This window comes from Tamandua tetradactyla, chromosome X (assembly GCF_023851605.1).
Source record: "Tamandua tetradactyla isolate mTamTet1 chromosome X, mTamTet1.pri, whole genome shotgun sequence".
In the NCBI taxonomy this organism is placed as follows: Eukaryota; Metazoa; Chordata; class Mammalia; order Pilosa; family Myrmecophagidae; genus Tamandua; species Tamandua tetradactyla.
The window spans coordinates 107,387,194-107,413,721 of record NC_135353.1 but is presented as its reverse complement, the minus strand read 5'-3'; the positions used below and the strand labels follow the sequence as shown (position 1 = coordinate 107,413,721).

Sequence of the window (26,528 nt, the reverse complement as noted above, 5' to 3'; positions counted from 1 at the left end):
ACCCCTGGGAGTCATGTCTTATGTAGGGGGGAGGGCAGTGAGTTCACCTACCCAGTTGGCTTAGAGAGAGAGGCCACATCTCAGCAACAAGAGAGGTTCTCTGGGGGTGAGTTTAGGTGTAATTTTAAGTAGGTTTAGCCTGTCCTTTGCAGAAATAAGTGTCATAGGAGCAAACCCCAAGATCAGGGGCTTAGCTTATTGATTTGGTTGTCTCCACTGCTTGCAAGAATATCAGAAATTCTCTAAATGGAGAAGTTGAATATTTCCTCCTTGCTCCCCAGTCCCCCGAGGGGACTTTGCAAATACTTTATTCACTACCAAAATTACCCTGGGATCTATCAGGGTATCACACTAACCTGTACAAACCAATAATATCTCACTCCCTACTCAGGGTTCTATGTAATTATGGTGTTTGAATAAACTGACCATACAAGTTAAATTAGTTAGTGTGCTATAGTAAAATATAAAATTTGTACCAAATAAACATTTCTTCCTTTGGTTTCACACAGAAGTTGAAATTTTAATATATACTAAATATCCATTAGTCTGATTTACTTTAGTCTTAACCAGATCAGCTTCATATGTATCTCTAATTGAAGTCTGAACTCTTTTTCAGCTTTTAAAATAGTTGCTGCATGGGGTAATGCTGACTTTCATAGCTGCAAAATTCTGATTCGGATTCTTTGGTGTCTCACAGATACCCCAAGTTCCAGGTTATGACCAGGTTATAGATAAAAAGCTCAGCATCTCAGAATTTAGAAATAACAGTTATAACTCAGGAATTGATGTGACTACTGTGAGAACTTATAATCTAGGAACATTTACAATAACTCTTTCCCTTGCTTATCCTCTCGAATTCAATTCTCACAGTTTGCATGTTATAGTTAGTCCATATTAATGAGGCATTATAGTATCTGTCTTTTCAATTCTTTTACTCAATATACTGTCCTCAAGTTTCATTGATCTAATTTCATGTCTTACAACTTCATTCCTTGTTGCAGCTGCTCAGTATTCCGTTGTACGTGTACACCACAGTTCACCATTCCATCTGTTGCAAATCATGAATACTATTACCATAAACATCACTGTGTAAACGTCCATTTGTGTCCTTGATTTCAGTTCTTCCAAGTATATACCTAATAATAGGATTGCAGGATCATATGCAACCCTATACTTAGCCTTCTGTGGAAATACAACACTGCTCTCCAGAGGAGTTGCCCCATTCTATTTCTCCACCAATGGTGAATAGGTACATCTCTCTTTCCCCATTTTTTCCAGAACTTGTATCTTTCTGTTTATTTTTAAACAGTTTTATTCACACACCATACAGTCCCATCCTAAGTAAACAATCAATGGTTCCTGGTATAATTCAGTTATGTATTCACCACCACCATCTATATGAGGACATTTCCATTTCTTCCATAAAGAAGAGGAAAGAAAAAGAAGAAGAAAAATTAAAAATAAAAACTACAAAACCACTAAAAATCCCATAATCTTCCCTTATATACCCCTCTTATTGACATTTAGCTTTCATATATTGCTTTTGTTACACTTAATGGAAACATATTACAAGCATATTACTTTGTTTCATTTAATGGAAGCATATTACAAATGTTTCTGTTAATCGTAGATCCTAGTTTACATGTATTGTATTTTTTCCAATAACCATCCCATTTTCATTACCTTGTACTATTGACATTCCCTTAAAAACAATCTTATATTTGTATATTTAGTCACCATCATTGTCCACTCTAGGTTTTGCTAAGTTACACAGTCCCAGTCTTTGTCTTTTATCTTTCCTTCTGGTGTCATATATGCCTCTAGCCTCCCTCTTTCAACCTTACTGACGCTCAGCTTTGTTCAGTGTACCTACACTATTGTGCTACCATCAGAGTATTTCTGAATATTTACAAACAATCCTGTTGAACATTCTGTACTCCTTTGACATCCAATGCCCAATCTCTATACTCTCATCTCCTGATAATCTGTGCTCTCAACTTTAATTCTCAAAGGTTGTTCATTAATGTTAGTTCATATTAATGAAACCATATAGTACTTGTCCTTTTGTTTCTGGCTAATTTCATTCAACATAATGTCCTCAAGGTTCATCCACATTGTTACATGTGTCATGACTTTATTCTGATATACCATATCTTTTTTTTTCTCTTTTTACCTTTATTGGTAGTCTTCATTTCTACACTCTTCTCCAGACCTCTCCTGTCTTTTCTTGTCTGCCTGTAGCCCTTTATTTAGCATTTCTCGTAGAGCAGGTTTCCTGTTCACAAACTCTCTTAGTTCTATTTGTCTGAAAATATTTTAAACTCTCCCTCATTTTTGAAGGACAGGTTTGCTGGATATAGAATTCTTGGTTGGCAGTATACCAGAAATGGAACAGCTTTTAAAAAGGGAAATTAAATAACTTACAAGTTTACAACAGTTCTAGTTCTGAGAAAATGTCCAGACTAAGGCACCAACAAGAGATTACCTTCACTCAAGAAAGGCTGATGCTGTCTGGAACACCTCTGTCACCTGGGAAGGCACATGGCTGGCATCTGCTGGTTCCTTGCTCCTGGGCAGCATTGCTTTCAGTCTGCGTATCCTGTAGGGATTTCTCGTTTTGCATCTATGGGCCTTCATTTTAGCTCCTCTGGGACACAATTCTGGATTTTGGCATGATTCTCACATGGGCAGGCACATAGCTATGTCTGCTGAGCCCTGCATCTCCAAATGTCTGGGTCTCCTGTTGGCTCTGTCAGCTGTGAAGCAGTTGTTCTGCAAGTGTTTGTATCTGCTCTGTGCTATCTCCAAAATGTTTCCTCTTTTAAAGGACTCCAGTAAACTAATCAAGACCTAATCTGAATGGGCAGAGAGACATCTCTATCTAACCAAATGGCCAGATCATTGAGATAATCTAATCAAACCATCACATCCCAAGCCTGGAGCATCACATTTCCATGGAGATAATCTCATCAAAAGTTTTGACCCTACAATCTTGAACCAGGATTGAACTACATGGCTTTTATGGGGTATACAATGCTTTCAAACTGGCACAGTATCTTAAATATATCATACCACTGCCTTTTCACCTTATGATTTCTGCTGAGAAATCCACACATTGTCTTATTGAACTTCTTTGTATGTGATGGCTGTCTCTTCTCTTGCTGCTTTCTGAATTTTCTGTCTTTGGGATTTAACAGTCTGATTAGTTAATATCTTGGAGTAGTTGCATTCGGATTTTTTCTGTTTGGGGTATACTGTACTTCTTGGATCTGTAATTTTATGTCTTTCATAAGAGTTGGATTATTTTCAGTGATAATTTTCTTCATTATTTGTTCTGCTCCTTTTCCCTTCTCCTATCCTCTGAGACACCCATATCATGCCCATTCATGTACTCTTTTTTCATTCAATTCCCTGAGACCCTACTTATATTTTTCCATTCTTTTCCCTATCTGCTCTTTTGTGTGTAGGATTTTAGATATCCTATCCTTTAGTTCACTAATCCTGTCCTCTGCCTCTGCAAATCTGTTGTTATAGGTCTCAGTTTGTGTTTTCATCTCTTCTATTGTCTTCTTGTTCCCATAAATTTCTTCCATTTGTTTTTTCAAGCTTTTCAGTTCTTCCTTATGGTCGCCCATCTCTTCTTTATATCATTCATATCTTTTGCTATATCTTCCCTCAGATCATTGATTTGATTTTTTAATTGATTTAGCAAATTTGTTTGAACATTAGTTAGTTGCTACAACTCCTGTATCTTCTTTAAAGTTCTTGTTTGTTCCTTTGACTGGACCATATCTTCATTTTTCCTAGTATGACTCATAATTTTTGCTGATGCTGAGGCATCTGATTTCCTTGATTAGTTGATTCTGCAGGTTGTTTTCAACTCTTCTCCCTAGAGTTTTCTTGTTGGTGCCTTTTTTCTCTATCTGTTGTTTGGTATTCAGTCAACTTATTCTATACCTCAAATATAGTGTTCTAGTGTAAATTGCCTGAACGCCATATACCAGAAACAGAACGGCTTTTAAAAATAAGAATTTATTAAGTTGCAAGTTCTAAGGCTGTGAAAATTTCCAAATTAAGTCATTGACAAGAGGTTACCTTCACTTAAGAAAGGCCAATGCAGTTTGGAGTTTCTCTCTCAGCTGGGAGGGCACATGGTGAAGTCTGCCAGCTTTCTCTCCTGGCTTCTGGTTTCCTGAAGCTCCTCTGGGGGGGGTCTCTGGCTGCATGGGCTGTATCTGTTCTGGTGGCTCTCATGGTGCTAAAGCTTTTCCAAAATGTTTCCATCTTAAAGGGCTCCAATAAGCCACCCCACATTGAATGGGTTAGAGACACATCTCCATGAAACCATCTGTGCTAGTTTACTAGCTGCCAGTATGCAATATACCAGAAATGGAATGACATTCAAAAAGGGGAATTCATGGAGCTCTCTGGCAGTGTTCTCCTACAACAGTTGCTGGCTGGTGGACTGGTTCTCTCATCATTCTGTCATGGTTCTGTGGCTCTCTCCTCATTCTCAAAAGGCACTCTCTCCAAAATGTCTCCTCTTTTATAGGATTCCAGTAAATTAATCAACACTCACATAGAATGGGTGGAGACATGTCTTCATCTAATCAAGATTAATACCCACAATTGATTGAGTTACATCTCTGTGGAGATAACCTAATCAAGTTTCCAACCTATAATGCTGAATAGGGTTTAGAAGAAACCGTTGCTCCCACAGGAATGATTAGGATTAAAACATGGCTTTTCTAGGGTACATAAATTCTTTTAAACTGGCACACCATCTCATTGAAAGTTAACACCCACAATTGGGTGGGTTGTATCTCCATGGAAACAATTAAAAAGATTCTACCCAGCAATATTGAATGAGAATTAAAGGCCATGGCTTTTCTGGGGAACATAATAGCTTCAAACCAACACACATGGCTTCTGTTTAACTAGTCAGAATTTCTCAACTTTGTTTTTCTGATTCTTGCTCTGCCTATATGGAACATTTCTTCAAGAAGGGTCTCCTCATATACTAGTGACCCCAGTCAGATTTTCACAGACAAATCAGGTCTAGGTCTCACGTTGAGGGTATGATCACTATCAGTTTCCCTGAGGATGAGACACAATGGGTTTCAGACTTTTGTAGGGAGCCTCTAGACTGTGTGCATTTCCTATCCTGTCCAGCAAGTGGTGTTTGTCAGCCACAACCCCCTACCCATGTAAAATTGCATGGAGCCTTTAATTCTCAGGCTGCCAGGGGCATGGTTGAGACAGGGTCTGAGGTGGAAGGCTAGTTCAAGACCCTAGGGTCTGAATGTTCTTAAAGAGATCTGCAATTTGAGCAGGGCCCTGACCTTCCTTTTCTTGGGAAGATAATTAGGGAATTATCTCCTTCATTTGACTTGTTAATTTGTTTCACAGACCTATCTTAACTCTGCTTTTGCCTGAATGAGTGCTGACAATTGAAAATGCTTGAGGCTTTCTCTAATGAGGTACTTAGAATACTTCAAAAAAAGAAAAAAAGAAAGAAAAAGAAAAAAAAATGAAATAGAATAGAATAAAATCCTTTTTTCAGAGCCAGTCCCAGCTCCCAAGGTTTTCCAGTTAAGAGCTAGAGTTGGTACCCAGCTCTTTGTGTACTTTAACTTGGGGCACAGCCTTTTCCACTATTCTGAGCTTGGCCACTTCCATTTTAAAATTTTTTCTTTGTTGGACCAGTCTCCTCTCTGCCACGGTTACTTTCCTGCTTTCTCTGCATTTATCTGTGCTTGGAGCTTGTTTTCAGCAGTCCAAATTTGTTAATTAGAGCTTGGTTGAGCTGCCTTACCTTGTTCTTAGAAGAGAGGATTGCTTTTTCCCACAGGGAAGTATCTCCAAATTGAGCCTGCCATGCCAGTGAGGGAGTAGTGCCAGCCGCTGGAATTTAGGGACTTAACTAACAATTCTGAGCCATGATCTTGGCCCTTCCACATGTTTCCAACTGGTGTACAAAGCATGTCCAGTCATGAATGTTTCCCAAAGAGTTGTTCCAGACAGTTCTTGGCTATTTACTGCTTCAGAGGGCTAACTAAATTACACATCTCCCTATGCCACCATCTTGCCCTGCTTATCCATTTAATGCAGTTTTATTGAGATGTATTAATACACCAGAGAAACCATCCAAGGTATACAATACCTGGCTTACGGTATCATGAAATAATTGGAAAGTCACAGATTCTTTTTTATATTTGAGAATAATAAGAATTTATTGTTTGGCATTGTAACATTGGTATAAGCTTTATTTTATTTTTTTATTTGTTAAATGTAACATGTATACAAAAAGCAATACATTTCCAAGTACACTTTAACAAGTAGTTATAGAACAGTGTTCTAGTTTGCTAGCTGCCGGAATGCAACACACCAGAGATGGACTGGCTTTTAATAAAAGGGGATTTATTTTGTTGGTTCTTCAGAGGAAAGGCAGCTAACTTTCCACTGAGGTTCTTTCTTATGTGGAAGGCACAAGATGGTCTCTGCTGGTCTTCTCTCCAGGCCCCTGGGTTCCAACAACCTTCCCCGGGGTGACTTCTTTCTGCATCTCCAAAGGCCTGGGCTGAGCTGCTAGTGCTGAGATGAGGAATGCCGAGCTGCTAGTCTGTGCTACATTGCATTCTCTCATTGCTCACCTGGCCAAGTTGACAACTGAATCTAACTAACACAAACAGATTTTAAAGTTTGGTATGGGATTACAGTTCCACGACTTTTCATTTTTTCTTCTAGCTGCTACAACACACTTCACTATAAGGTTTTTAAAAAATATTTTAATTGAGATATCTTCACACAACATACAGTCCATCCAAAGTATACAATCACATGCAGGATCACTTTTAGAACATTTGCATCACTCCAGAAAAAGAAATAAAAACAATAAGAAAATACATATATCCAATATTCCTTACCCATCCCTCTCATTGACCACTAGTATTGCCAATCTACTCAATTGTTTTTTACTCCTTATGCCCCCCTATTATTTATTTAATTTTTGTCCTTACTTTTGTACTCATCTATTCATACCCAAAGTTTATGTCCAAAGGGAGCATCAGCCAGAAGTTTTTCAGAATGATATGATCACATTATAAATGCTACATAGTTATACAATCATTTACAAGAAACAAGGCTACTGGAATTCAGTTCAGTGGTTTCAAGTACTTCCCACACTATCCACTCCAATACACCATAAACTAAAAAGGGATATCAATATAATACATAAGAGTAACTTCCATGATAACCTCTTGAGTCTGTTTGAAATCTCTCAACTACTGAAACTTTGTCTCATTTCTGTCTTCTCCCTTTTGGTCAAGAAGGCTTTCTCAATCCTATGATGCCAGGTCCTGGCTCTTCCCCATGAGTCATGTCCCACATTGCCAGGGAGATTTACAACCCTGAAAGTCATGTCCCCCATAGTGGGGAGGGCAGTGAGTTCACCTGCTGAGTTTGCCTAGAGAGAGAGGCCACATCTGAGCAACAAAAGAGGTTCTCTTGGGGTCACAGACTCTTGAACTAGAAGAAATCTTATACCTTCCCTCAATTCATTGATTTGATTTTTGATGAGGTTTTCCATGTCTGTTTGAACATTCTGAATTAATTGTTTCAACTCCTGTATCTCATTTGAATTGTTGATTTGTACCTTTGACTGGGCCATAGCTTCAGTTTTCCTAGTGTGATTCGTCATTTTTTGCTGGCATCTAGGTGTTTAATTACCTTAATTAGTTTATTCTGGAGATTGTTTCACTTCTTTTACCTAGGATTTTCTTGCTGGATGACTTTGTTGTCTATCTGTTCTTTGACATTCAGTTCAGTTTATTCTGGACTACTAGCTTAGGTTTAGTTTAACAGATGAGAATTTTTCAGTTCTTGTTTTCTTGTTTCTTGCTCTGCCTGTATGATGCCCCCCACCTCCACTTAGAAGGGTTTGCTTAGGTATTATAGACCCAAGCCAGATTTTTCTCAGACCAAACTGGCCTCCTGTCAGGAAGAAAGAGTCACCTGCATCAGTTTTCCCTGAGGGTGAGACCCAGCAGGTTGAAAGACTTTCCTATAAGTCTCTGGACTCTGTTTTTCCTATCCTGCCCAGTATGTGGCTCTTTTCTGCCTGCAGGTCCCACCAGCATAAGGTGATATGGTACCTTTAACTTCAGCAGATGCTCCCTGCTGGGGGTGTGGTGGAGAGGTTGTAGGCTGGCTTTAATTGTTTCAATTTTCCAAACCCTGGGGTCTGAATTCCTTGAGGGAGGGATTCCACCTGAGCTGGGCCCCACTGCTCTCCTGGGGAAGGCACAAGCTCCAGACAAGCCCTCAGACAAGCTTAATTCTTCCTATGCCTGGGATAGTTGGAGCCTGAGAAACCCTGCCGCTGTGTCCAAAGGCAATCAAGCTATAGAAACACAGCCACAGAAAAGAAAGAAAAAATCCTTCTCAGAGCAGGACACCCATTCCTTGGGTTTGTCAATCAAGAGCATAAGTTGTTAAGTTGCTTTGTGTACTTTCAGATCCTATCTGGCCCCTCCTTTCCTTCAGGGCCCAGACCCTTTCAAGTATTATGTGCTATCCAATCCAAAAAAACTCTGTTTCTTTTTTTCTTTTTGCTTTTTCCGTCAACCCTGCCCCTTGGTGCCAGTGCAAAGATCAGCAACCTCCTCTTTGACTTGATGTTCAGCTGAGCTGGGCACCTATTTTTAGTAGTCAGAATTTGTGAATTAATTACAGAATTGGAGCTTAGTTGTGCTCAGCCCCTGCTGCTAGTAAAGTCCCTTTCCTTTCCCCTCTGGGAAGCAACCTGTGGGGGTGGGGTGCTGGTCTCTGTGGCTTGGGGAACTCATGGTTCTGGGTGACCTCGCAGCCAGTCCAGCTGATGCAGGCTGGGGTACATTGTGTGTCTGGTCACTGACGTGGCCCTAGCAGTTGTTATGTACTGTTCCTGGCTATTTAGTAGCTGCTCTGGAGGATGAACTAAATGCCACATCTCGCTAAGCTGCCATCTTGGCGCTCACTCTGGAAGGAATCTTAAAAGTCACATAGTCTTATAGCCCCATCTCCTGCCTGCTAATTGGTGTCGGAACTCCCTATACAAATGCTTCCCTCCTCGTTGATCATCTTCTTCACTTTTACTCCAAATGGAATGTTGTGAGTATCTGTCCATTCAGACTCTCTGCCCCAAACAGCATCTCTGCGGGAACCTGGTGGTCCTCCAGCTCAGTTTCCTCAAACTCTCTGGCTTTGTCGTTGGAGGTCTCCATATTGACTTATGGCTTGTTTCCCTGATTTTGTCAAGGGGATGGGTGTCCCACCTTCTGCTAGTATACTTTTATTTTCTTTCTGTACAAACTTTTGCTGGACAATTGTGGAGTCATCAGGAGCCAATTCCAGACAAGTTTAAAAGACAAGTTAATTGCCTTTTTGCCTAGACAATATGTAGCCTGCAGGCATACACCCCAGTCTTTCCTAATTTATGGATTTGGGGGGAGCCTTAAGAAAGGAACTTTATAAGCTTACCCTCCAATGAAGGAATTGTATATATTGTCAGATGTCAGTGGCTTAAGGGCTTATGACTATCAGTGGTTTTTAGGTAAATTCAGGAAGAAATTCCAATTGGAAAGTGATTACTGGCATGAGATTGAGTGCCTAATGAAAGTAATATGTCTCCTTCCTGAATTTTCAGGTGAGTTGCCACCCAGCTCTCTGGTATTACCCAAATTGGTGACCTACCGGTATCTTCTCCCTATCCTACCATCACATCCCCTCCCCAGAGCTTGATTGTTGAGAGCCATAAATCCCTTGCTGCTCCCAGGTGACAGCCCAGGATGTACGGAAAGAAAGCACCCTGCTTTTCAAGTTCCGGGCCAAGTTCTACCCCGAGGATGTATCTGAGGAATTGATTCAGGACATCACCCAGCGCCTCTTCTTCCTGCAAGTGAAAGAGGGTATTCTCAATGATGATATTTACTGCCCACCTGAGACTGCTGTGCTGCTGGCCTCCTATGCTGTCCAGTCCAAGTACGGTGACTTCAATAAGGAAGTTCACAAGTCTGGCTACTTGGCTGGGGACAAGTTGCTACCACAGAGGTGAGGTGGTACTCTGGCTGTCTTAATACTGGTCAGTGATGGTGGCTGCTAAAGGCTGGCCAATCTCTGTAACACAGAAGCTGTCATATCTGCTCCTCTCTACTGGGATCTATCTGTGGCATATGTTATGATTCTCAAAGGGACATGTTTGTATATGGCATCATTGCCCATTGTTTCTCTGGCTCTCAAAAGAAAAAGCTTTTCTCCCCACTGCGTGATTATAAAACGTCATGACCCTGGAGTAAGGTGTTTATGTAGAGAACCAGAAATAAATTGTCTCTCTCTCTCCCTGGTCCCATTTTCTAAGTCTTTCTCAATCTTTTTCACTGATTTAGACCTCTTATATTAGAGTTTGACAGGGGTGAGAGAGGAATACAAAAGCCAGAGGCATGAGTTGCTGACAAAGCCTTTTTTTTCTCTCACAAGCTTTTAATATTTATAACCAGTGTACAGATCTTTCTGCTTTTGTAAGCTTTGAGGCTCTCAAACATTCATTATTTTTGCTTTAGTATCATGACAACACACAAAATGAATAAGGCAGGTGTTACCCATATTGCCTGGGTAAGGAGATAGAAGTACCTGCATTTTCACAGCAGGATTAGACCTATTTGATTTTTAACCCTGGGTTTTTCCCCCACGGTACACAAAGGCCATTTTCCTAGGCTTTTTGGATTGAAAGGAAAAGCTCTGCCTCATTCAGGGAGCCCCAGTTCCATTGGGACTGGCATAGGCACAGCCCATCTAAAGGTATTAGAGATAGTAGTTATGCTCTGAAACTGAACCTGAGACATTGCTATAATGTTTGAGATGGAACATTTAAAGCAAACTTTACTTACAATCTAGTAGATCTGGGAGGTTGGGCCTATTGGTTCTCCCAAAGCCATTTTGTAGCCACAGGCTGTCCTTCCATCCCTGAGCAATATTCTCACAAACAAAAACTGTTGGTCCTGATACCTACAAGAGAATATGCAGGGCTCTATGAGACTACCTTCCAAGTTAGCGCAGACTCCTGATGCATTGCTCCTTTGCTTGAAGACCACAGTACAGTATTGGATTTCCTGGCTAACTGTCAAAGGAAGGTGCTTCCATTGTCTTTCTTGGTTACCCATTCTGTTATCTCTCCTACCTTGCAGGTAGTTCTTTTTGTCTAATTTAATGCCTTCAATGCTGTAATTTCAGTCTGCTTCCAGTGTGACTGAAGAGGGCTGATTCCATAACCTCTTTGTGTCAGCTCCTTAAGTGAGCTAAGTGGGCTTCACTCCACCATGCACATGCACATACACACATGGGCTTTGTGCTTTAAACTACTGATTACCCATTATCTTTCCAGGGTTCTGGAACAACACAAACTCAACAAGGACCAGTGGGAAGAGCGCATCCAGGTGTGGCATGAGGAGCACCGGGGTATGCTCAGGTAAGCCCACCCTAGCAGATGCTGACCTCACTGTCCTCGAAGGGAGGATGAGATTAGTTCTGGTGAGAAGACGCAGATGACTAGGGATGCTAGAGAATGTTGGAGAGAGGAGGACAAGATTGATGCTAGCACTTGTGCAGTTAACAAGAGAAATTAGAGATTGGAAAGCAAATCAGGACCATTATAACACCTTTTGTTCTCTGTTTTGGTTTTATTTTTGTTTTTGTGAATGGAAGCAACTGGTAGCCATAATATTTTGGCCATAAGGAAATGGAGAGGGCCTCAGGGTCCTCGGAGCTACTAGACAGCAGGGTCTCCTTGCAAAGTATGAAATGAGAAAAGAGGTTTTATAAATATGACAAACCATTTTTGTGGTTGTCTAGTTGCAGAATAAATCTTATCATTTGTCATCACCACCCTATCTGTATTCTGTGAAGAAAGACCATGCCTGTATAAGAGGCTATTGTAATGAACCAGAGGAAGAAAATTGCTTCTATTGCAGCTAACATGCCAGAATCTGGCAAGGGTCAGCTCACTCTCATTCCTTTTGGGAGCCTCAGACCTTAGGTTCCTGTCAGCAGGTTTTGCTTAGCAAAACTCAACTTATGCTCTATTTCCCAGTATCTGATCACCTTCCACCCTATTTCCTATCCCTTTCCCACTTGTGAGGGCAATGTCCTTATCAGAAGTACAAATCATACAAACTTTCTTTCTCCCTGGGTCTGATTCCCAGGTTCCCCCTCTGTGATCTTCTACTTTGTGTCCTTTAGGGAGGATGCTGTTCTGGAGTATCTGAAGATTGCCCAGGACCTGGAGATGTACGGTGTAAACTACTTCAGCATCAAGAACAAGAAAGGCTCAGAACTGTGGCTTGGGGTGGATGCCCTAGGTCTCAACATCTATGAGCAGAATGATAGGTATGCCTCAAATTTTTCTTATTTATTTGGGCTACTCTTGCTACCTAGGGCTCTTCCTCACCGCTCTACCTTTGGGGGTCTACCTCAGTTCTTTTTCTAGCTAGATCAGTCCAGCCTATGTGATTGTGCAACATCTCTCAGGCTTCCAAATCCTACATTGACTAGACTCACTCTGTCCGGTACTGTAGACACTAGCTTTATGTGGCTGTTGAGCACTTGAAATGCGGCAGGTCTGAATTGAGATGTGCTCTAAGTATAAAATATGCAACAAATTTTGAAGTAGTGTGGAAAGTGGAATGCAAAATATCTCACTAATATTTTCTAGTATGTTGATTACATGTTGAAATGATGGCATTTTGGATATACTGGGTTTAAATAAATGGTTTTAATTCATTCTACCTTTGTCTTTTTAACTTATTTTAGTGAGGCTACTAAAATTTAATTCTTACATATATGTCTCACACTATATTTCTGTTGGACAGTACTGGTCTAGAACCTACCTTGTCAGGATTTGTAAGTAATCCTAAATCTGAGGTGATGATTAAGTACCTTTTTACCTATAATTCCTTTCACTGAAGCCTTATCTCAAGTACTTATTATTTCTTTCTTGGTGTCCCCTTGGTGAGGATAGAGATCAATAGATTAGTTTGTTACATGTAACTGCTGAATCTCAGTGTTCATTATTTACCTTCCCCTTGACTTTTTTCACTTTTGGTGAAAGAGTTACAGTTAAATAGAACTAGGGATTCTCTTGATGGGATATTACAAGATCTATGTCTGAACCAAAACTACCACAAAACAAACTTCAGGGATTGGGGCAAGTGATGATATGTTGGTTGTGACATTGGGAAGTGGACCCTCAGTGCTGGCAGCTGACTTGGTGATATGTGTTTGGCATTGGCTGAGCTGGCAATTGGCCTGCCTCATCAGTTGAGGGAGAAGCTGGTGGGGAGGGAGGGTGAAGCATCAACTATCTATATCCTTCTTTTCTTACCTTTGCCATGATGTTCTTGGTCTCCACTTCTACAGATTGACTCCCAAGATAGGCTTCCCATGGAGTGAAATCAGGAACATCTCTTTCAATGACAAGAAATTTGTCATCAAGCCCATTGACAAAAAAGCCCCGGTAAGTGGCCCCTTCCTCTGGCCAAGATAGATGCTTGCCAAGGCCTAGATAATGCTCTGCACAATCATCTGTTGTATTTTGCTCTCCTTTTTTTTCTGGCATTTTTTTGTGGATGGGAACAGAAGGCATAAAAGGATATTGGGATAAATGGGGGTGTCTGCCAAGAAATGGTCAGGGGGAACCCTGTGTTTGGTGCCACCTGTGTCTCAGGAGCACGGACAAGGGGGGACCACAGGCAGTTTTAAGTGCTGCCTTTTAGCCACTGCCTATTGCTGCCCTGTGGCTGTGGGATGGAAACAGTGAGTGTGTTTCATCTTTCCAAGCCCTTAGGTCCCAGAAAGTGTAAACTTCATGCACAAATAAAGACCGATTTGTCTTTAATCATGGAGAAAGCACAGAGCCAGGAGAAGTTCAAATCCAAAGATGATCCTCCAAGCTTGCTTTTTGGTGTAATTTCACTATTGCCCTTTCAGATTTCTCCCCAGAGCTACCCAAGAACAGAAAAGTGCTTTGGGTCCAGTCATTCCTCTAACAGGCTTGCCGCAGTTCTCATCCAGTCAGTTGCCTGTGAGTCACAAGACAGCCAAGCTGGTGATTGGGGGTGATATAGAAACTTAGATGAGGATTTACTACTATGGTATACCTCATGTCCAACAAGGGCCAGTGGCCATGCTGAGCCTGACCCTTCACATGAGGGCTCATCCACTGTTCTCCAGACCTGAGGTTTCTGAGCTGCCCCTCCTAGGCACTTTACATATGTTATTTCCTTAAATTCCCCATGAATCTGTCAGGTAGATAATAGCATATCCATTTTATATCTAATGAAACTAAGGCTAAGAAGGGTGAAGTGATTTGCCCAAGATCACACAGCTATAAATGGTAGAGCTGGAATTCAAACCTAGGTTATTTGGCCTCTAGAGCCTGTGCTCCTTTTACTGTACTCCAAGCTATGTGGACAATAGCAGACTGGGTTCAGTGGCAGAGGGATGTGTTTGTTAATCCAGAAGCCTGTGGGCTTTGTGACCTTGGTCCAGTGTTATTTGTGGTAACAAATGCAAACTCACTGGATTTTTTTGTGTTTCTTTTTCTTGCTGCTGTGTTCACCTTTCATCAGAAAAAGGTAAGTAACAAAGCTAGCTGAAATCAATTTTTTATTTAAAAAATAAAACAAAAGAAAAACAAGAACAATAGTCAATGCAGTCAGTATTCAGGAGATGTATGTATGCTTTTATGTTCCAAAACTATTTAGGGTCTTGTTCCAAAAATGGTTAAGGGACTGGGTTAGGACACTGAAGAGACAATCCAGCCATCTACTCTGCACCCATCCAGGTTGTTATGCAGGGATTACTGCACCTCTAAGCAAGGCCCCTGAGACTCAGCAGGATTTCTAATTAGAGAAAGTCAGTTGTGATCCTTCAAGTAGATTGAGGATATTTTTGGATGCTTTTCATGAGCAAAGGTTGAAAGAAATTGTGGTTTGGTGGAAAGAACACTGGTTTTAGAATCCAAAAGCAGGTGGGCCATGGTGGCTCAGCAGGTAAGAATGTTTGCCTGCCAAGCCGGAGGACCCGGGTTCGATTCCCGGTGCCTGCCCATGTAAAAAAAAAAAAGAATCCAAAAGTCTGTGTTCAAGTCCTGACTCTGCCACTAACCTGTCTTTTGACCCTGGGCAAATCACTTCACCTCTCTGATCTTTAGTCTTCCATCAGTAACACAAGGGGACTGGATGAAATAAGCTTTCCTGTGCGTGTAGACTTAGCTTCTCAGAAGGCAGAAAGTCAACCTTCATCCATCCTCCTAAACTCTTTCTGATTGCTATTTTCCCCCCAGGACTTTGTCTTCTATGCCCCTCGGCTGCGGATTAACAAACGGATCTTGGCCCTATGCATGGGGAACCATGAGCTATACATGCGCCGCCGCAAGCCTGACACTATCGAGGTGCAGCAGATGAAGGCACAGGCCCGGGAGGAGAAGCACCAGAAGCAGATGGAACGGTGGGTGCTGAGGAGCAGGAGTGGGGCTCAGGACTGGGGCAAAGAAGCTTCTCAAAGGTGCCAAGCCTGCTAAGGAAGGACATGAAGTCATTTTAGAACTAGGAGAGGAAGACCTGCTCATAGATCCTCCACCCTCCAACCCCTGTGAATTCTCAAGGTGTCCCACTTCACGGGAAGCAGACATCAGGAGCCTAGGTTTCCAGAGCCACATAGGAGAGAGGGTCTTTTCATAGTTAACCATTGTCTGTGACTCTCCTGCCATGTGTTGGGTGGGTTCTGGGTTGCTTTGGGTATCTGACAAGTATAGTGACAGTAGCAGAGGGCTCCATGTACATTTAAACTTGGAATCTAAGGGGTTTTGTGAGCAGAATTAGAGCCATGAGAATCCCTCCTAAGAAGCTTTTATGTTATTGCATTGTAGCCCCTTTCTATTCAAAATATAATTTGAGGCCCAGTAGCATCAGCATCAACCTGGGACATTGTTAGAAAAGCAGGATCTGCCGTGCTACCCCAGACCTACTGAATGAGAACCTGCATCTTAAGATCCCAGGTGATTCCTTTGCACATCAAGGTTTGAGGAACACTGATCTAGTAGGTATTTGTCAGAAAGTCTTTAGAACTTCGGTAGGTTTCTAATCTGATAGGCCAGAAAATGACTCCATATACAAGAGGTTACACACCAAGGTTTATATTTATTCAGAAAAAGTTATCTAGATTGGAGAGCACTTTACAAAGCTGGATCTGGCAGGAACCCTGCCATCTAGCACCTCGCATTCTAGTAGGAGAGGGAAAAAAACAGTACATACATAACTATTCAAACTACAAATGTCTCATTTATTCACTCAATAAACTGTATTGAGCAGTGAACTAAACAAACAAAATCCCTGTTCCCAAGTTGTTGGCATTCTAGTGGGAGGAGACAGACATAGTAAATAAATATGTTACATTTGGGGAGAAGGAGCTTGGAGCTGGGTTTCAGAGGACAGGCAGAGTTCAGCTTAAGGAGTGATGTCCCAGCCACAGAGGTCACCAGACTTGAATTACAGCATTCAAGCAGAGAGTTGAAACTTGTCTCTATAACTTCACAATCTCTATATAACTCCTCAAGGTAGACAGAACTGGACTTATCAGACCATTTTACAGATAGGGCAACTAGGGGTGAGAGCAAAGAAGCAATATGACTAAGCCTACCCAGTGGGTCAGTGTCAGAGCTGGGATTCCAGTTTGATTCTCCTCAATCTGGAGCAAATGGACAATGTTGTGAGCATACTTGGTGGTGTGGGGCTATGTTGCCTCTGAGGACAAGGATGTGGAGGTAAGGAGAGGTCTAAATTCTCAGAAGCCCTGTGTACATTGGATGGGTGGGAGCTGCGAGGTTCAAGGGCCAGTGAGTCTTGGGAATCCCAAGGCTTCCAGGCAGCCCTTCTTTTCTGTTTTCATCTTTTTCTTCTTCTTCCCTAGTGCTCTGCTGGAAAATGAGAAGAAAAAGCGTGAGATGGCAGAAAAAGAGAAGGAAAAGATTGAACGAGAGAAGGAAGAACTGATGGAGAGGCTGAAGCAGATTGAAGAACAGACTAAGAAGGCTCAGCAAGGTGAAGCTTGGGGTGCTTTGGAGACTGGGTTTCCCCATAGATGGGCTCTACCAGTTGGAGACCTCTCTGCCTTAGCTGCAGATTCAGGTCATAGGTATGACCATAGAATGGATGAGAGATGAGGCAAAGGGAGGAGTGCTTAGAACTTTCTGCCAGCTGTGTCCTGGGTGGAAGCTAGATGTCCCTTCATCCCTGTGCTCTTCACCACCTCCCCTCTCCTTCTTTGCCCAGAATTGGAAGAACAGACCCGTAGGGCCCTCGAACTTGAGCAGGAGCGGAAGCGTGCACAGAGTGAGGCTGAAAAGTTGGCCAAGGAGCGCCAAGAAGCTGAAGAGGCCAAGGAGGCCCTCCTGAAGGCCTCCAGAGATCAAAAGAAGACCCAGGAGCAGCTGGTAAAGCTACAATGGGCTGGGATTGTGGGGCTTGAGTGTTCTCCCCTGTCTGCCTGCCTGTTTATAGCTACCTCTGTCTGTAGGTCTGGCTCTTTCTATGAGTGTATTATACTCTACAGACCTTAGGCAGATAGGTCATTCAGATGCAAACTGAGGAGTCACTTGTGTGGCTCTAAACTTTTACATACAACCCTCCATAAGCCTTAGTTTTCTACTGTTTCCTTAGCCGTTGGAGATCCTAAGCTGATAACCTGGCAAAGGAAATGGAGGGAAGAAAGAACAAAGGGATTCACACTTAATTAAGTACTTACTGTGTGTTAAGAGGTATGCTAGCAACTTTTCCCTTTTACTTACTTTCTTATTTTGATCTCCCAATAACCCTATGATGTGAGGTGGACAATAATACGCCCAGTTGAGCAAATTATGGCTCAGGGAGGTTTAAGAGACTTGCCAAATCATACACAGTTATGGCTGGCTAAGTATTCAAACCCATTTCTGCCTTCCTTTGGAGGATTTGCTCCCTAAAATCATATGCAAAACTGTGCCTATGCAATTCTTGGGGGAGAAAGAGTGGGCATCTATGCTTTCATCACAATCTCCAAGGGCTGTGTAACACAGAAGCTAAAGGAACCTCTAACCCCAATCCTTTGGCATATGTTCTTTCCCTACTGTTTAGTGTGGGCCTGGAGGGCACTAAGGCTTATCTCTCAAGGAAAAGCTTTCCTGAAGAGTTGTGCCTAAGATGCGAGGGTGTGTATAACCTTTTTTCTCTTGTTCACATCTCTTTGTGACACTTGAATGTCTTTTCTGTACTTGTCCAAGAGAGACAGTCTTAGTGGAGCCCTGAGCATTGTAGGGTAGTGGGGAAGGGTCTGTTGCCTCAGGCAGAAATCCAGGAATCACCAAGGCTTTACTGAGGCCCCAACTTGATAGTGGAAAATTAGTGGGAGAGAGAGATGAGGAAAGGATGGAAATGGCATGTTGTTTGTCTTTAGGAGGCCCTACAGTCTAGTTGGGGAGTTATGGCAAATAAAGGAATAGCTTGGAGGTTATAGGGTTCTGTAGTTGATCTGAGGATAGATGTGGCCTACAGGATTTCCTGGGGGAAATGAGGACTGTGTTAGGACCTTAAAGGCGGAGAAGTGAAGATTGTGCTAGGACCTTAAAGATAAAGCTGGAGTGAAGTGGTGAGATGAAAAGAGCCTCTGAGGCAGCAAGTAAATAGAGCAGCAGGTTCCCTACTGGTACCTGAGGGGACCTAGTGTTGAGGACTCCTGTGCCTTGAGGTCCATAAAGCCCAGCTCTCACATGCTTACAATTTATCCACAGGCCTTGGAAATGGCAGAGCTGACAGCTCGGATCTCTCAGTTGGAGATGGCCCGACAGAAGAAGGAAAGTGAGGCAGTGGAGTGGCAGCAGAAGGTAAGACACAGTGCCCAGTGCAAGGCATTGTGAGAAGGGTTAGCACATACATAGGTTCCAACTCGTGATTCCTTAGGTTTGTTCTACCCCTACTTCAATTCTTCCCTGACAGTTGGCATCATGGGAGAAGGAGCCCAAGGCCTTCTAAGATACTTCTCAAAATTACCCAGTACCACTGGGGAGTTGGTACAATTGCTCCTATTTAACAAATGAGGAAATAGGATCATGAAGATGAAGTGGATTGTTCTGCCTGATGCCTGCTTCCTTCTAGATCATTCTAGGCATCATTCTAGGCATATGCAAGACACTACAAGTTAGTCTGGCCTGACCATCAGTCCTTCTTCTTTCCCTCTATCATTGGACAGGCCCAGATGGTACAGGAGGACTTGGAGAAGACCCGTGCTGAGTTGAAGACCGCCATGAGTACACCACATGTAGCTGAGCCTGCAGAGAATGAGCAGGATGAGCAGGATGAGAATGGGGCAGAGGCCAGTGCTGATTTGCGGGCTGATGCCATGGCCAAGGATCGCAGTGAGGAGGAGCGTACCACTGAGGCAGAGAAGAATGAGCGTGTGCAGAAGCACCTGAAGGTACACAGGCAGGGCCAATGAGTCTAGGAGACCATATGCTTTGGCTTAAGGGCCCATGACCTCCCCTCATCCATCATAGAAGGATGGATAGAGAAGCCTGTCCTAGTATGCTTTGGGAGCCTGAGCCTTTCTCAAGTGAGAGCTTTAAGGTGAAACACTCCTAGCATTTGACTAGGACAGGTAGAATTCATTTTTATAAACTCTATAACCTCTTGTAGTCAGCAGTGATGGCAAACAAAACTTACTTTATTGAATTCTGTACAATTTTCCATATCCATTCAGGACTTGTAGTCAATAATGACTACAAAATTAACTTTCTCAAAGCCTCTGCAACTTTCTATATCCATTCAGGATTTTAATGACTACAAAATTCACTTTCTTAAACTTTTCTGTGACTTTTCATATCCATTCAGTTAGGAATGATTACAACAAACAGAATTCACTTGTATTAGGGATATGGTAGTTTGCAAAGTTAACATATTACAGGACTGAACTTTAAGGCAGTTGCAGTGTAGTAAGTTCTGCTGCTAAGGCATTTTTTTAAAGATATATGGATTATTTTTAAAACCTTGAGACAGCACCACCTAAGTGAGTAGGATGAGAGTCTTATTTTTTGGGCCTGCTATGTAACAGTAAATAGGTATTGAATTAGGTTGAAGAGGGATACAAAAATGTATTTTTATGATTTAGGACTGAAAATCAGGGTTTATTCTCAGGCTAGGCCTGTGATGCTTTCATTCCATACAGATGGGTTTATTTGCTTAGGAATTTTCTCTGGGATGCCAAGAGGCCTTGATCTAGTAGGGGCTTTAGGGCAACGAAGGGGTGAAGCACTAGCTGGTTTCATTAGTCTTAGTGTGGCCCCCAGGGAGTGAAAAAGATTTCTGTGGAAGAGGTGGGCCATTCTGGTGCTACTGAGAATTGATAATTTAAACGTATTCTGCCAATTTGACAAAGGAGGGGCTGAATGAAGGTTCTGGTTTTAGACTTTTTATTTACCCCTACCTTGGGACAACTTCACAGGGATAATGAGCCTGTGTGACAAGCCAATACGGAATAAGTGGCTCCAACATTAATTTTAAAAAATTGTCTTACCTACCATGTCAAAGGTCACTCAGGGCTTATCAAAATTGATGATCTTTGGTGATGTCCTAGGGAGCTGGTAGAGTCCTCGGGCCTCCTTAGTCTTGTTTAGGAGCAGTCACTAAGGCCTTCCAGAGGGCCTCAACTTTCCTTTGGGACTCACTGCACTCCCAGACCCAGTGTTAATCTTTCCCACAGCTAGGAGGGCAAGGCTCCAGGGGCTTTTGGTGTACCTGATAGCACTCATACTTCCATTGCCCCACATGGCCCTGTGGTAGCTGTTTGCCATTCATGGTGAGCACTCTGAGCTGAGCTCTGTTCCTGTCTCTCCTTACCTTTTCCTCCTCTGCAGCCTTGTCCCAGTTATTAAGAACAGAAAAAGCAGCATTCATGAGATCATTCACAAGGGTTCATGGCCCAGATCCAGTTTCTGGAATTTTTACCTTATATCAATAGCTCACTGATTAACAAAACAGGTTTTAAGCCTTATATGCCCTTCTGGGGAGTCAGGGTCTACTTGGCTGTACTTTTTTATAGCCTCCAGCAGCCTTCCCTGAAATAGAGCAGGGTTTTCCATATCCTCTTAAGTTATGCTCTGGAACATATTATAATATACAGGTTTGATGTTACACTTTTTCAGTCCTTCTATTAGACAAATTAGCATGTGGTCTCTGGCTTTTAAGTCTGCCTGACCCCTCTGGTAGTTCCAATTTGGGTCAGCATTTGGAACCGCTACTGCCTGTACTGCATATTGGACAGGCTGCTGGCCCACAGGTTGGTCTGCGTGGCCCTGTACTTCAGTCCAAATTTGATGCTTTCCTCGGGAGTGCAACAAGAGGAAAGAATGACTTGCACACCCCCACGTAAATTCATAGGTTGATATCAGGTTTTAAAATTATTCCATAACTTTTGGGGGGTCCTCTTGGAACCCCTTGTAATTTGCAAGAGCCCTTCATGGATTTACCCTGACATAAGGTCCCAAAAAGGAATTTCTTGCCACTTTCCCTCCTTTTTACAAAAGAGATTTAACTATAAGATAGGGTTATAACTGACTGTTCCATTAGTGGGTCAACACTGGCCATCTTCCTGGTGATATTATAGCCAGACTGTATTAAAGTAGAAAATAAGCTTTTTCATTTTTAGCTCTGTAGTGGGAAGATTATTCTAGTTTCCTAGGAGGCAGCCTGATGGACTGTCATCTGAAACACTGGATGCATCACCCACTTCAGGTCTCATAGGCTTAGCTTACTTCAATCAGGTTAGCCAGGACTTTTGCTTCTACTGCAAACCTCAATTCTGGCTCTCAGGGAGAGACACTCTGATTGGAATTTACCCAATTCCCTTGGGCATAAACTAGAGGTAATACCCAGTCCAGACAGTCACAGAATAGAAGTGACTCCTGACTGGCTTGCCAAGATAGGTTGCTGGGATTTGGTTTCCAGGTTCTTGACCCTGCCGTGAGAAAGAATTCAAGGACACAGCACAGCATAGAGTAAACAGACTGAAAATTTACTAGGTACACCTGTAGAAGGACATGTGGGCACTCTTGCAATGACAGAGGTAAGGGAGGCGAGAGGCTTCAACTCTTAACATTCAGAAAACATCTTGGTGACACAATTCCTGCTTTAATTTTTGTATGGTGTTCTACTCTCAAGGCATATCCATGTCAAATGGTCACCTTAGTTCATTTATTGTTGTGTGTGTGTGTGTGTGTGCGTGTGTGTGTTCTTGCCCCACTAATAGGGTTGGAAATTGTTTTCAATATGTACATGAGAGAGACAGAGAGAAGCAAAGACAGAGAAGGAGGGAGGGAGAGTGAGGAATTTAGTCAAATGAGTAAAAGGAGTGGAAGCCATTGATCCCTGTGACCTCTGACCTCCTGCCCCTTCACAGGCCCTCACTTCAGAACTGGCCAATGCCCGTGATGAGTCCAAGAAGACTGCCAATGACATGATCCATGCTGAGAACATGCGGCTGGGCCGAGACAAATACAAGACCCTGCGCCAGATCCGTCAGGGCAACACAAAGCAGCGTATTGATGAATTTGAGTCCATGTAATGAGCACCCAGCCTCTAGGGTCCCCTCCTCCCTTTTTCCTTTTCCCCATGTTCCTGTGCCCCTGCTTAATCACACTGTGCTGGAGCCCCTAACTACAGCAGCTCTTGAGTCATGCTAAGCATTCAGTATAGCCATGGGACCAAACCTAGCCCTTCAGTCCCCACCTACTTCCCTAGGCAGAGAAATGGTTCACTGTGGTGCCAATGGGATCCCCCTCTCCCCTCTTTCCCCTTTACTCTGGTGTGGTAGGAGAGTCCACTTCCCCAGCTTACTGGCACTTCCCGCTTGATTTGTGAAATTCCCCTATACTTACTGTTGTCCTGAGGGAGTCAAGGGTGGGGTAGTTTGAAGCTAAGCTCCTTACACTGCCCTGCCACTGCCTTGCTCTTTGGAGTCCTGTGACTTGGGGAGTTGGAAGTATCAGAGGGTTTAGGGAAGGAGATGGGGCCCTGGCTCTGTGCTGTAAGGTGTCAACTGACCTAGAGCTATTTAGACTTTGTAATGAATGGAGGGCCAAGAGATGCTTAGTTATTCCTGTTTCTACCTCCTAGAATGGGACTGTTACAAACGGAGTCCCAATTAACCTTGTCCCTGAGTTCAGGGACTCGGTTTCTCCCTAAGATCAGGTGGGGGAGATGGTGCCTTCATAAGGCTTCCCTAACAACCTAAAAGGCCATTGGCCCTTCTATTCAGGCCAGGCTCAATAGAATACCCTACCCCAGTGCCTTGCAGGTGCCCAACCTGTTTCAAGTGAACTCCATGGACAGATGTACCCCTTACTTATTATTGTAGGCCCCTATGCTGGCTCTTCCCTTCTTGGGATCTGCCCCAATCTCCAAAGCCTCTCCAACTTAAACAGTATAAGTAAGTATCCAAGATCCCAGCCAGTCCCATCCCATCTAGGGCTCTTGCCAAATACAAGTATTCACACTTGTCTTCAGTATTTTTCTTGTCAGTGGTCCCAGGTCACTTTCCCTGTGAGAGCTACTTGGACCATAGCTCCTGCTTCCGTACCATCCAGGCCTGAAGAGATACCAGTTGGCTTAATTGGTGGGTAGGTGAAAGGAAGCTGAGTATGGTAAGAGAAGCCCTTGGTCCTGATCCCACAGTTCGTTCAGCCTCTTCAGTACCCAAAAGCCCCTTCCAGTCACCCACCTACAAGGTGATGACTAGGCCCTGCCTCTATTTTTTTTAAAAATATTTTTATTGAGAAATCTTAATCCTGCCTCTGTTTGATAAAATTACAACCTAGATCTTGTCACCAGCTGTGCTGTGCCTTGGACCTGTAAACCAGAGAGCTCCTGGGGGCTCTGGCCTAGTCCCTTCCTTTTACACGCCCAACCCCTGGCCCTCAACCCAGAAGCAGCCGTCTCCTCTGTCTCATGTGTGCCTTTCTTTCTTCTACCAGTATTATATATTCCAGTGGTATCTAACAAAATACTGATTTCTACTTTTCTTTCTAATGCACCATTAGAAGATATTAGTCTTAGAGCAGGATCATTTTGGCCTCATTCCCTTACCATTCCCACATTTGGGAAATATATACTGCATTATAAATGGATTTTTGCCAGAAATATTAATGTAATGAGCTTTCAGTATTAGTGATATCCCCTGTCACTATAGGTCATACATGCCATTCTTAAGTACTTGGTGTTTGTTTTTTCTGTTCTTATCTGCATTCTCCCCAGGGTTCAGTCTCTAAGGGGTTGTCCTGTCTGTTATGCAGATCCCCTAGCCTTGAGCCCACTGGCCTTGCTATTTCCCACCCTCCCTTCCTGCCTGATCTTGGTGAGTCTATGTGCATTGCTGTGAAATATATCGACACTCTATTGGTGATATGCCCTATATTGGCAAAATTCAAACCTGGCATTTGTAGGGCTACCTAGCTACCTTAGGAGCAATAACTCAGCCCTAGGGAGGCTGGGGAGAAGGGTTAGATTCTGTATTCAGGTTTTTTTTGTATGTGTTTGTGGGATTTTTTTAAAAAATTGTTTTTGGAGGGGTTTATGCTCAACCCTTGTTCTATTTCAGTGCCAATAAAGTTTAGGACTTCCACCATGAGTTGATCTTTCTTTGTGGCATGGGTGGGTGGCTTTGGCATACTTCACCATGATTTCCATTCTATAGACCACCTTCCCATCCCTGATCTCATTTCATCCCCCTTCAGTCCTTTGGGGTAGATCTGACTTTTATAAAGGAGGGAATAGACTCCAAAGAAGTGGAATAATTGCCCAAGGTCACAGAACTGTCTAGATTAATAGCTTAGGCCCATCCCACTGCTCCAGGCTGTCTTTTCCAGTGTGGGTGTAGGCCCCACATTAGTCAAGTGATGCTTCTGGGCTTGCTTGGCACTGGGGCCTAAGGGCTGCTTGTGAGGGATGGTTTGTATCTCTGGATTCCTGGTGTGCTTAAGCCCCCTCCTGCCTCCTTGTCAGAAAGGTCTGCAGGCTTGTCCTATCTTCTACTGCCTTTCCTTATTGCAATGCCAATAAAGAGCAGAGAAACTACCTTAAGCCCTGTTGCAAAAGGTGGTGGGGAGTGCAATGTGAGGCAAGGATGGAGAGTGTATATGCATGTACATATTCTGTTGGTCAGTGTTATGTTGCTTTTATAGCCTAGATATAGTTACCACCATTTTATAGATGAGGAGACTGAGGCCCAGATAAGCCCTCCAAGCTGGCCTGTATCTGCCATTCTCAGTTACCGGCTCCCACCTTGATGAGCCAGTATTTGCAAGGAAAAATAAATTATAAGGTATTCTGCCAGCCTTAAATCCTCACAGCAACCCTTTGAGGTAGTGACTTCCAAACTTATCTTCACCTAAGGGTCACCTAGAGGGCTTTAAAAATATTCCTAAACCCAAAATACACCTTCATATCAATTAAATTATACTCTCTAATAATGGTACCTAAGCATTAGTATATTTGATGATTCCAATGTGCAGACAAATTTGGGAACTGCTGCTTTGGGGACATACTATTTTACCCCAGTCTTACAGCTGGTAATTAGTTTGCCCAATGTCCAGGGCTTGGAAGTAGTAGAGCAAGGATATGAACTCAGGCAATCTAGTTCATGAGCCTTTGCTCTTAACTACCACATTATACCTCATCCCTACCATCCCCACCACAAGCTTGGGGGAGGATGGATGTAAACTGGAAAAAGGAGATACTTCTACAACCTTAATTATAAGGTAGTAGGTAGAATTCTAGGGCCTGAGAACATTAATGTAGGAAGCAGTCTTAGCCCCCTCTTTTGGATATTGCTTCAAGCCACTAATCTTATAATGTGTTATAGTGGTAGAGTAGATATACTTTTGCCTATGCCTCTTTCTAAGTACAACTAATAATCCTGGACACCATTTACAGAACAAATATAAGAAGACTCTGAGAGGTGGAAGGGAGGTAGACTGGCTAGAGTCTGTAGTGACCTGAAGGACAATGACACAATCAGTTTCCTGGGTTTTCTTTTTGGCTTAACTATCTTATATATTCCAGATTTGGAAGTGAAGAAGCCAGCAACCTGGAAATGGCAATGGGTGCAACAAAAAAAGTCCCCCACCCACAAAAAAAAATCCAGCTCTGTAGCCAAACAATTAGGAAAGGGGAAGCCTAGCAAGACTGAAAAATTTTAGACAATAACTACTCTATTCCAGACAAACATCATACACAGGAAAACTGCAGCCCCACCTACACCCATTACAACAAATATTGAACCTAGGCTTTCACCCTTACCAGGCTGGACCAAGGTACCCAAATCCCTTCATTTCAGGTGTCTGTGAAGGATAAGTGGGGAGCCAGGACTTTCATCCATGTTGGTGATAATGAACCCCTTCTTCACAGTGTCAATGGAGT

The 26,528-nt window shown here is 42.8% G+C and overlaps 1 protein-coding gene across 1 annotated transcript in view; it reads left to right on the top strand.

Moving 5' to 3' along the window:
* Window positions 1-24,738, top strand: part of MSN (moesin) — an 80,361-nt gene extending 55,623 nt beyond the window's left edge. The window contains exons 4-13 of the mRNA XM_077146874.1: window positions 9,815-10,089; window positions 11,420-11,503; window positions 12,274-12,420; window positions 13,450-13,546; window positions 15,377-15,540; window positions 17,002-17,132; window positions 17,364-17,524; window positions 18,854-18,946; window positions 19,312-19,536; window positions 22,513-24,738. Of these exons, the coding sequence (XP_077002989.1) occupies window positions 9,815-10,089; window positions 11,420-11,503; window positions 12,274-12,420; window positions 13,450-13,546; window positions 15,377-15,540; window positions 17,002-17,132; window positions 17,364-17,524; window positions 18,854-18,946; window positions 19,312-19,536; window positions 22,513-22,677 (1,542 nt within the window). The 3' untranslated portion in view covers window positions 22,678-24,738. The remainder of the gene's footprint in view (window positions 1-9,814; window positions 10,090-11,419; window positions 11,504-12,273; window positions 12,421-13,449; window positions 13,547-15,376; window positions 15,541-17,001; window positions 17,133-17,363; window positions 17,525-18,853; window positions 18,947-19,311; window positions 19,537-22,512) is intronic.
* Window positions 24,739-26,528: the final 1,790 nt, after the last annotated feature.